At 36.7% G+C, this 12,528-nt stretch overlaps 1 protein-coding gene across 1 annotated transcript in view; it reads left to right on the forward strand.

The window, feature by feature from the left end:
- Window positions 1-3,207: 3,207 nt before the first annotated feature.
- The window catches only part of KCNMB2 (potassium calcium-activated channel subfamily M regulatory beta subunit 2), a gene marked incomplete at both ends in the record, with an annotated part of 30,992 nt that continues 21,671 nt past the window's right edge, over window positions 3,208-12,528 (forward strand). The window contains one exon of the mRNA XM_079767314.1: window positions 3,208-3,263. Coding sequence (XP_079623440.1) covers window positions 3,208-3,263 — 56 coding nt within the window. The remainder of the gene's footprint in view (window positions 3,264-12,528) is intronic.

Below are 12,528 nucleotides of genomic sequence, written 5' to 3' on the forward strand. Positions count from 1 at the left end.
TGTGAGGAGTTCAGGAGGGCTGCCTTTGAGCTGAGAACCGCCTAACCAGCTTCATTAGCATAATCCGAGTGTTTCTTTGAAGCCTGGAAATTGTTTTCAACCTGCACAGAGCCTTTACACTGTTGTCCTTAAGGCGGTTACTCCCTTCCCTTTTAATTAACAACAAACGTAGCAGGTTTTAAATAACTGCATCTTTATGAAAAAAAAAAAACAAAAAAAAAACCTGGGGTAAAGATACTCAAATCCACTTATTGGAATAACCTGAGGAGTCAATAAGGCCTTTTCAACCAGTTTTAGACAGTTCATTAGAATAAATAGATCTTTCATCTCCCCTTTCTTTATCATCTTAGAGCAACAGTGCAAAGGAGCAATGCAGTCTGAAGTCACCTAAGTGTATTGACATCACTGCAGCCCCTTTCACTTGGAATGATTTCAAAGCATTTGTAATACGTGTGGTTTGTCCATTAAATGCAGGCTAATAACCAGTAACAGGCCAGGAACTCGGTCATTTTTTTGCTTTACCTTGACTCAAATTGTACCACTTTTCTTTGTCTATTCCACGTCTCCAACCATTTGAGGGGTGACTAAAAAGATCAGAAATGTTGCAATAACTTCTGGAAAGTTTAAGCCAATCCTCATTCTTATGAAGTGGTTTATTCAACTTAGATTAAAATCATTCTTCTTTCCTGAAGGCTGATGGGTTTTAATACTAATGCATTTAATCTCTAGTCTATGTTTTTTTAATTAAATGGTTGGGATAACATTGATTAATAACATTCTATAAGTTTTAAAAGTACAACATTACAATTCAACATCTATATATTCCATTACATGCTCATGACTTGAAGTCTGGTTTCCTTCCATCACCATATATTTGACCCCCTTTACCCACTTCACCCTCCCCTGATCCCTCTTCCCCTCTGGTAAACAGGATTCTGATGTCTGTGTCTATGAATTTGTTTTTGTTTGCTTTGTTAGTTTGTTACTTTTTGTTTTGTATTCCACATGAGTAAAATCATGTAGAACTATCATATGATCCAGCAATTCCTCTTTGTGATATACACTTGAAAAATATGAAGACACTTATTCATAAAGATATATGGACCCCTATGTTCATTGCAGCGTTATTTACAATAACCAAGCCATGGAAACAACCTAAGTGTTTGTGGATGTGATATGTCACATCTTCTTTATAGCTTTCATACAATGGAATACTACTCAGCCATAAAAAAGATGAAATCTTGCCATTTGCTACAACATGAATGGATCTTGAGAATATTATGCTTTTGATATGCTTTAAATATTTTTAAAAAGGCAACATAAATAACTTTAAATATACCAGGTCCAAGTCATTGAAAGAGCTAGCAGATTTAACTTTTAAATCTTTCTAAAACTATTTAGGGCATCCATTCATTCCTGCCATTTGTCCTAGGATAGCAAGGGTGGAAGTATGACTTCCCGTGTCCATACTGGTTACCAAATCCCTACTACCTCCCATGGCCTTTGTTCCTTCTACCTCTGATGCTGGCCCAAGTGTTACAGACGGAGCTCCACTCCCAGACCTACTTTCAGAAAGTAGGCAATGCAATTAATTACAATATACTTAAATTCATTCTTTAACTTACTGGATCACAAAATTTTGGAGCTGAGGGAGGGATCTTAGGAGTTACCTGTTTCAAACATTTCATGTTCCAGATTAAAAACAACTAAGCCCTAGAAAAGTTAAGTGAGTTTCTCAAAGCCACACAGCTAGTTAGTAGCAAAATTGGGCCTATAAGCAAGCACTGACCCTTAGCCCTTGCTGCTCAGTGTTGTCTGCAGACCAGTGATATCAGCATCACCCAAAAGCTTGTTAGAAATGCAGAATTTTGGGCCCCACCCCAGACCCACTGAATCAGATTCTACATTGTAGATCCCTAGGACATTCGCATGCACATCACAGCTTGAGGATCACTGGGTAGACCATAATGAGTCTTTCCCTAGAGAGCACAAGAACTGGAGGCAAGTGGACATTGGTTGGAAGCATGATTCCACCTCTTCTCAATATGACAAACATCCCAATCTCCTGGAGGTATAATTTGTAATCTGGAAATAATAGCTTGCAGAGTTTTAATAATATAAGTATACTAGATACATGCATGTACATTTCATGACATATGTATAGATAATATATGCATATATCACATCTAGTAGCTAATACAGTATGTAGTGGCTAATATTATTTGGATCCCCAGGCTTACCATCAATATTGTGTTCAACCAGAAAGACAGCCAAGAGTGACAATGAAACCATAAGGAATCACCTTCCTACCTCCCTTCCTTTTTTCTATTTGTTAAATATCATTTTAAATTGTATATGTGATTACAATTTCTATGATATTTCATGTTTCTAACTCCCTAGATGATTATTATGTAGAAAATAAATAATAATAGCTAACTATTTTTAGTGCTATGCTTGGAGATGAAAGAACTTATCCCTAAATCACCTCGTAGCCAAAAGAACACGACATTCCTCTGATATCTTGATTCTAGATCCTATAAGCCAGGCTTCTAGGAGCCAGTCAGTATCTGCTGCCACCGCTGCTGTGATTTTCTCAGCTGCAAGGGGATGAACCCACAGCTTGGCAACAGTAGAGCACATTTAAAAAATACTACGTTCTCAAAATCTCCTATCTATCAGCTTCAGGAAAAACATTTTGAAGAGAAAAGAAGCAAAAAGTTAGTATTCAAATCTGAACCAAAATTTTGGAAATATACAGTGTACCAAAGAGTGTGAAATAATACCAAAATTATATTTTGGAGGAGGCATTTTAGAGGCAATATGACCTTAATATCAATTGAAAAAATGTGTTGCCCTAAGGCAGTGACTTTCAACCCCAGCAAAAGCAATGCATTTGAAACACCTGGGAAGCTTTCAAAACATCGCTCGCACATTTCTGGGGAAGGGTGCATGCTTCAGTGTTTTTTTACAAAGTTCCCAGTTGACTTTCATGGGCAGCCAGGGTTGAGACCTGCTGCCCCACAGCATCAGAAACCCGGTCTTATTTAAAGGTCAATCCACTGAGAGCTATTGGTTGTTGCAGATACAGAATTCCCACAATTTAAAGCAATGGACTGAACTTCAGTGTGTACCTCTTTTAGGTCTTTCCATCATTCCCCCAGGACTTCCACCCTAAGGAAAGGAGCCTCTGGACCCACATCCTCTAAGATGTTTATATGGACCAGCGGCCGGACCTCTTCATCTTACAGACACGATGAGAAAAGGTAACTGACGACCCAGACAGGATGCCACCGGGAAAGCATGGACAGCTGAGCTTTGTGTTTTGCACGTGCAACTGTTGGCTGGGCTCTACGTTGAGGGAATGGGGTTTCAGACATTGCGGTCTTCCTCCTCTTTGTACTCATTCCCACCACATAGCTTTGCAAAGCCCTGCCTCTGAGACATACCCTTCACACATGCACACGCACACCCACTCATCACTTGGCTAACTCCATCTCTGCCTCAGGTATCAATTCGGTCAGAACCTCCCACCATCCTCTGACCAGCCCATACTCTGTTTACTCTCCATTGAATGTCCAGGACCTACCACCATACCTGGCCCATAGTCAATGCTCAGTACTTTCCGAACTGAAATAATGAAAATTACATTTCAAGACACTGGACAAAGGGTGGGGAAGGAAAGCTAGAGAGGATAAAAAGAGGATGGACAAGTCCATGGAGTCCTCAAATTCCTTGACAGAACAGTCTGGGTAAAGGAAGAATGGGGGAATAAGAAAAAAGACTAAAGGTCAAAAACAGTGTTAATAAGATAAAGTGACAAATAGATACTTAGTCCAGCCCTCCCATATGAATTTAGGGAGTAAATGCATGCATAAAGTTTTCTGGACAGTTTTAAATGTTTTCTTCTGCTTCTCTCTCTTTCTTTTTAGTTTTTGGTGTTTTGTTTGTTTGTTTGTTTCAATAAGTCTACATAATGGCTTGTCTCATAGAGGAATGAACACCGGAATAGGTTAGACTTTGTTGCTACAGCAAGATCTCTCTCTTTCTCATTGACCTTGTACTATTACTAGGGTTCAGTAAAGCTAACTTTTAAGCAAAACTGCCTCTACCATCTTTTGCAACTTATGCAGAGCTCACCTGCCTGCAGGTTGTGAGAGAAATCAGGATTGATGAATTGTGCTGGGCTCAAAAGGAAAGACCTGGCAGAAGTTTGCTGGAATGTAGTTTTGAGAACTTTTATTTTTATTTTTTAAGTCGGCATTTCCATCCAGATAAAAGCCTTTGAAAAATTCTGAAAGCAAAACTGTCCTTCACAATAATTATGTTACAGCAAAAATTGGGAAGCTATTTTAATATGCACAGTAGAAAACCTGTTAAATAAATAATAAAATGTAGTAAATCTAACACTTAGCATTTAAAAATACTTTGTCATAATATTAACTAAAAATTAAGTTGGAAAATTATATACAATGATTACAGCCACAAAATACATACATATATATATATATATATATATATATATATATATATATAAAGCCAGTGACCAGAACACTGTAATGACTGGTTGCTATGACAGTGAACCGGCATGATGCGGGGGAGGGGTTGGGGCAGGGTCAGCTGACCAACCTCCTGCAGCCCCTCCCCCTGGCCGGCCCCACCCCCGATGGAAGGAAAAGCATGTTTTTCAAATTCTCCATTTCCCAAGTGCTTTGTAATATACTATCTTAATTATGGAATAAATAATGATATGATGTTAAAGTAAAATTACAGACCAGAAGACAACTAGTGTTTGAACAAAGTTCAAAAAACTCCCAGTGTACATCATAATATAAGCAAATCAACTGAAAATCTACTGTCTTTGTTCATCTCTAGATTTTCACATGCTTTTCAATGCTTAATCAAGTTATTTTTCATTTGCTTTCAAGCCAAGTACGTTGAATCATCTTTCAGCAAGACTTTTACTCCACAACTAAAACTCCATATGTCATTTCCAAAGTTCCATCTTTTATATGTAATTTCCTCATTTCTTTAAAAAGAAAAAAAACCTGTCCACTCTCAGTGATGATGTGGAAGGGCAGAGATTTTGTTGCCCTACGGGAATATTGTGGCTATGAGTGACCAGCCCTCCTGAGATTTTGAAGGCTTCATGAGAGCAGGTGAAGTGAGATGTCTTTGTTTCACCTTCCATTTATTCTCATCAAAAAAATTTATTAGATACATTTTGCTGTATATATATTTTCTTACAACAAAGGGATTACAGTTTACAAACAGGTCATATTATCTCCCCTGCACCCTACAGCTTACACAGCATCAAACATGAGATATTTGGAGAAGCAGGGAACAGCCAAGCTCAAAAAGGAAAACTGTGTTAAGATAGAGTTGAAAATAGTATTATTGAAGGAGATAATAAACATGTGAATATGACATATTGGCAATATTTGTGAAGTTAAAAGGAGCGAATAGCTTCTCATTATGCACCAATAAGATTTATGAAAGTCTTAAATTACTACATTTATTTATTTTTTCAAAGAATGATTTCAGTAACTATGGGATTTAAAATAATTAAAACACTGACTCTAAGTAAATCACTTTCAGCAGGCTGTATTTATGGGGTGGGACTTGCCAAGGCTTACTAAATCAATCTGCATGGCTTTGTGCTACAAAGTCAAAAGCAAATGGGAAAAAAAAAAAAAAAAAGCCAACGAATACAGCAACAGAATCTGCCACTAAGCCAGTCTCCTTAGTTTGATGTTGGTTCATCTGTCTGTACCTTTCTTGACCACATTTTCATCTTCACTGTAGAATAAGACTCACATCTCAAAACAGACTTTGAACAGCATCTACTGCTCTGCTTAAGATGCTCTTGGTGGCAGTAATCATGGTGATAATGAAGGTGATCATGGTTGATAATGAATCTCAATAATTAAAGTCCTCAAGTTAATTATTCAAAAACAAATTAACTAGATCGTCTGGCAGCACTGCCCAGAACTGCAGGTAATTGTTCCACCCTCAGTTTCTAATTCTGCCAGCCTGGCCTCTGTGTCCTGCATCTCCAGCTGTGCTCCAGCCGCAATCCCAGAGGCCAGGCAGCCAAAATCCTTGGCTCCACTCCACCCTGCCTCTCCTGACACCAGCGCCAAACTTGTCAGGATATTGGCTGCCCAGGGATTCCTGAAGAGGTGGAATATCAGGAAAGAGCTTATAAACAGGCTCAGCAACTAAGTGGAAGGAAAAGTCCACCAAAAATTCTGAAACCAAGTGTTTTATAGCTGCTTGGAAGTTGAAGTCAATTTTACTTTCAATTTTATTTTAATTCAAAGCCAGTCCTTTTTCAGATCATACATGCAAAACACGGGTTTCTGTCCTTATCCTTCATTCCACAGGCCCAGCAATATCAAGGAATACTTTTCCTTTTCTGAACAAACTTCTTTGATAGATGACCTTACATTAATTTCAGGTGGCAAAATAAAACAGCAGCAACAATAACTAATTTAGAATTAGAAGAAAGGGTTTATTTGCTAAGGAAACAAATGCTGAGTGTTTATCAAATATTCTTCAAGTGGTTTTATTAAATCTTGAACTGATATGAAGGAATACATATCACATGTTAATATATCAAGAATCTATATATATAAAAGCCTAAGAGACCCTTATGACCAGATGACCGGACAACTGGATGACCAGACGGTGGCTATGAGGCACACTGACCACCACCAGGGGGCAAATGCTGCCCCCTGGTGGTGGTCAGTGCGCTCCCACAGCCAACCTCCCATGGCTGGCCAACCTCCCACAGTCCCTCCCAGGCCAGCTAGCCAACCTCCCGTGGTCCCACCCCTGGCTGGATGGCCCTGATCAGCCCTGATCACCTGCCAGGCCAAGGGACCTCACCCGTGCATGAGTTCATGCACTGGGCCTCTAGGGATAATATAATAAACATCTGAGTACCCTTCATTAAGGGGCAAAAAACAAAACAATAAGAATTTTTGAAACCCTTGAGGGTGCTTTTCTAAGAGCATCCTTCTTCCTATCCCAGTCCCCATCCAAAGATAACCACCATCCTGAACTTTGTGTTTACCATTCCCATGCTTTTCTTCATGAGTCTGTCACATTTGAATCCTTAAACAATATGTTGTTTACTTCTGAATGTTTGGAAACTTTAAATAAATGGAATCATACCATGTGAATTGTTCTGCAACTCACTTTTTTTTCACCAAACACTATGTTCCAATGATTTATATGTGAGTAGCCATGGCTCATTTTATCTCATGCTGTATGCATTATATTATATGAATGTATTGCCGTGTATTCATCCAGTCTCCTGCTAATAGACATTTGTAATATTTTCAGTTCTTTTTCCACCAGCAATGCTGTTATAATGCTTTTTGTTGATGTCCCCTTGTACATGTGCAATCACTTCTTAGGATATATACCTAACTTGGGAATGGTTGGTTCAAAAGTATGCCGTTTCCACTTTACCAGGCAATGCCATTGCTTTCCAGAGCAGCTATACATGTGGTGCTACTGCCCTACAGCCTTGCCTAGAGTTTTCAGATGTTTAATTTTCATCAATTCAGATGGTATTGTGCTTTCAAATCCCATTTCTCAGATTAGTAATAAGACTGAACCTATTTTTCCAGTTCTTTTCTGCCAAGTGCCTGTTCAAGAATATGGCTCATTTTTCTACAGGATTGTTTGTCCTTTTCTTATTGATTTGTATGAATTCTTTATAAAAGTCTATATTAACCCTTTGTCCATCTGTTGCATGCAAATAGCTTCTCCCAGTTTATGACCTGTGTTTTAATTTTCTTTACGATGTCTTTTCATGAACATATGTTATTCATTTTAATGTGTTCTAATGTAGCAAGTTTTTAAACATTTTGAAATCCCTTCCAACTCCATATTCCAAAGAATATGCTCTTGTAGTGTTTTCTTAATATTTTGTAGGTTTGCCTTTCATAGTTAAGTCTTAAATTATCTGAAGTTGACTTTGTATGTGTTGTGAAATAGGCATCCAATCTATTTTTCTATATGAATAGCCAATTGTCCCAGTACATTTTACTGGATGGTTTATCTTTTCCCCAATGATCTAAAAGCACACATGCCTTATATATTAGGTTTCTATATATGCATGAATATATTCCTGGACCTCTATTCTATTTAATTTTGTCTACCTCAGACAAACACCACACTTGAACTTACACATTTTAGCTTTACACTACATCTTGCTGATAGGACAAGTCACCCACCTTGTTTTTTGTAATCAGGAGTATACTTGCTATTCTTAGATATTTGCATTTTCACACAAATTTCAGAATCAACTTGTCAAGCCCACTTTCAAAAAAAACCACACACCTCTTAGTAATTTCTATTGGAATTTTATTAATCTATTACTTAATTGTGGTAGAATTGCATCATGTCACCAAATGTTTCTCTGAATGAATATGATTGATCTCTACATTAATTTGTCTTCCCTAATATCTCCCAATAAAGTTTTATAATTTTTACAAAGAGAATTTGCACATAACTAGACTTATTCCTAAGTACCTTCTTTTTTTAATGTTTAAATTATATTTTCTACTTTTGCAGGTATATGGGAAGGCAAGTGGTATATTAACATTTTGTTTCAGCTATGCTAAAGTTTGTTATTAATTTTAATAATTTATATGTAGATTCTTTTGTATTTTCTTTATAATTATATCATTAGTAAATAGTATATTTTTGTCTCTTCTTTATCAGTAAATATGTTATATACCATTCATTTGTTTTCCTTGCTTTATTAGACTAGCTTGTAAATAATGAATAAAACAGGTAATATAGTAAACATCTTTGCTTTGTTCCTGTTCATAAAGTAGATTCTTTAGACATTTCACTATTAAGTATAAATTTTAGTATAAGTATTTTCTCTATATTATTTATCACAGAATGTTTTTATTTTTAATTTGATAAGAATTTTATCATGAATATATGTTAAATTTTATCAAATATGTTTCTCTACAGTTATTATATTATTCTATGATAGTAGGCCTTTAAAAGATTTATGTATAAAAAAATAAAAATAAAAGATTTATGTAATATAGTACATTAATAGATAATCAAATTATGACAACATTATATTCCTGGGATAGCCCAACTTGATCATGATGCATTTTCACTTTAATATATTGCTAGATTGGTGAGCTACATTGTTTTTAAAATTCTTGCATTTATGTTTATGAGTAAAATTGATATGCAGTTTTTCTTTTTGTCTGATTTGGGTTTTGTGCCAAATTTTGCTAACCTCATAAATAGACTAGGTTGCATCCCATCTTATTCTACCCTCTGGAATGATTTATATAATATAGTTAGAACTCACCTATAAATATCAGAGCCTATTATATTTATTATAAAGATATTTTAATTTTTTAATGACTTAGAACTATTTTGATTTTCTAGTTGCTTCTGAATCCATTTGTTAGTTATATATTTATAAGAATTTACTACATATTTTAGCAAATTATATGTCAAAGTTTTCAAATATCTTGCTATAGTTATTTCTAACATCCTCTATTATCTTTGTAATCTATTAAGTATCTGTGCTTATGGTTTTTTAATTCCTGATATTTATGTGGGACTTCTCTATTTTTTTTATTGATCAGTCTTGTCAGAGGTTTATCTATTTCATTAGTCTTCAACAAAAAATAAACTTTGAATTCATTGATTTCCTAGTATCATTTTATCTTCTATTTTATTTATTTCTGCTAATGTTTCTTATTTCCTTTTTTACACTTTATTTTAATTCCCTAAGTTGGATGACTAGCACATTAATTTTCCAGCTTTCTTCTTATCTAATATAAACATTTATGATTATATATTTCTATTTATATATTGCTTTAGTTGCACGCCACTAGTTAATCTATAGTGTTTTTCTTATCACTAAGTTCTGAATACATCCTAATTGATCATGTTTTATTCTATGACCCATGATTTTGGGGAATTGTATTTTTATTTCTATGTATAGAGTCACTTTATTTTTTGTTATTTATTTCTACCATTGTTGCACTAAAGCCAAATAATGTGGTTAATATAAAGGTAATGCTCCTCAAAGGCTCTTTAGGTTATAGAAATAGTCTAAATTATCTGAATAATTCACATAATTTTCTGCCTTCTTTTGTATTTTTCACTGAAGACTTTTATAAAATTTAATATGCTAATAGATCAGGTAAAAATAAATAAGAATTAGGAATTAACATACTATTGGGAAACTATGTGATCTGATAAGTTAAAGGCCTGACTAAAAAGAATTACCTTCTACTTTTGTTTCTATAATTTTGCTCTCGCCCATAAAATAATATTATAAGTCTTCCTTGACAATTAATAACATTAAGTTCATGGGCAAAAGCCCTCATGTTAATGACAGTATTAAGTGTGACTATCATTTGTTCCCAAACTCAAAAGCACATTCCCCCCAATGGAATGTACACTTTAAAAGACTGAAAGGAAAACAATTAAACTGCTCAAATTGGACCATATAAATAAATAAATACCTACTAGCTCAAGGATAAAATACACAATGAAATCTGAAACTAATGAAAGATTCTCATCTTTTATCAGTTTATTAGGATATACTTATGAGAAGCCCATCTCAAAAATATGGAAGGCTTTAGTGAACAGAGGGCAGACCAATGGCTGTTTTCGTCGATGCCACTCCCGACTCTGCCATACGGGATAACAGGCTGAGTGGTCCTGGGGCAGAAATACATAGCAACTCTGCTCAGTTCAGCTCAGCTGGCACATCGCAAGTCATCGCCCTGCAGATTCATCCTCATGGGACAGAACAGAAGGCACTTTTCCTAGAGCTCTTTTTGCCTGAAAAGCTTGAAGTTTTTCTAGAAGGAATACTAACTTGGTCAGTAGTAAAGTCCAATGGGCACTGATAGGAAGCCAGAAGCCAGGAGCCTGTTCCAGCCAGGGTTCTCTGATTTGTTTGGTTTCAATTGACCACTTAGCCTCCCTGTGCTGGCTATCTCACACATTTGTAGCCATTTCTAGCCCAGATAAAAGGAACATATTTTGTGAGCCTAACAAATGCCAAGGGATTGAACTTACAAAGATGAATGTGGTCTGACTCCAACTCTTGAGCAGCTCTGTATTCAGTGGGCCGGAGAGGCATAAATATAGATATTCATTATGTTAAGTATTATGTGTAAGTTTCTGAAGCGCTTTCTGCCAAGTAATTTCAGATATGCATAATTCTTCACTTCTAATCACATCTGTCCTATTTCTCTTTTCTACACCCGCTAGGTACCCCCTCACCTCCCTACAACTTTGGGACCCTTTGCAGCCCTGTCTTCCTGCCTCTATGTGCTATAATACCCTTGCTGTCTTTTGTTCCTCTGACTGCCTAGAAAGTCTCATAAAAACCCAGTGTTGATTGTTACTTCTGGACACAAATGATGCCTAGATCTAGATCTTCATCTCCTCCACCCCTGCTTTTTTCCAACTCCTCTTTATCTGACACCTAAAATGCAGGGAGAGTTTCAGAATCAGTCTCTTTGCATTCAAATGTAAAGCTTTCTAAGCAACCAACCACACTAACATGAGTGATCTTTCTAAAGTACAAATCTAATCATACCACGTCCTAGCTTAGATTATTTTAATTGCTCCTCTAACTTCAGAAGACACCCAAGATCCTTTATCTCTGGCCCCCTCTTATCCCTCACCCACCAGATCCTGGAATCCAACTATACACATCTACCCTAATTCCCTCACAATCTGCCTAGATATCCTTCCTCTTCTCAATTGTTTACTCATTGGAGGCTCAATTCTGCCTGTCACAGGACCTGAACCATCCCCGCTTAAACCAAGTTATGGCCTCTAACTGGAAGCCTTCTAAACCACCTTCATGCTGATTTAATCACAGCCCTGGGTCAATTTACTTACCATTAACCCTTCAAGGAATGCCCAATACAGTGGCAGCCAATTTGCCTGAAGCCAATATGCCAAAAATATTCATTTGCCAGTTAATCATTTTGATGAATTTATCAAATTTGCAATGTTCCAAAAATTTTGTATGATCACTATAACTCCACATAGTTCAGTGGGTTAGCAGGGACCAAAAACATTGCAGGGAGTCCAGATTTGGGGCCTTCAGACTCTGCCCCTCTGTCTCTTTTGGGGCCTTCAGACTCTGCCCCTCTGCAGCCACTGTCCCTCTACCTCTCTGTCCCTCTGTCTTTCCCTCCCTGTGTCCTGGACACCCTTTGCTTCTAGTCTTCCCTTCTCTCTGTCCCCTGGTCTTTCCTTCTTATGCCCACCCCAGTCATGCCCTACTGCTCTCTCTAATCTTCAGTTTCCCCTCCACTCTGCCCCTAGGTTGCCTCACTCTAGGATCAGCAGGTTAGACTGTTCATTATGCTGATTCTCTCCTTCAATTTTGCCCCAGCTGAGATTCTCACCATTTTTACCTAGATCCCTCCTATTAAAATAACAGGACTAGAGCAGAGACACATTAAGCATTTTATAAAATGATGTAATAAAGACAAAATAAAA

This window comes from Cnephaeus nilssonii (genome assembly GCF_951640355.1).
Source record: "Cnephaeus nilssonii genome assembly, chromosome: 3".
NCBI lineage: Eukaryota > Metazoa > Chordata > Mammalia > Chiroptera > Vespertilionidae > Cnephaeus > Cnephaeus nilssonii.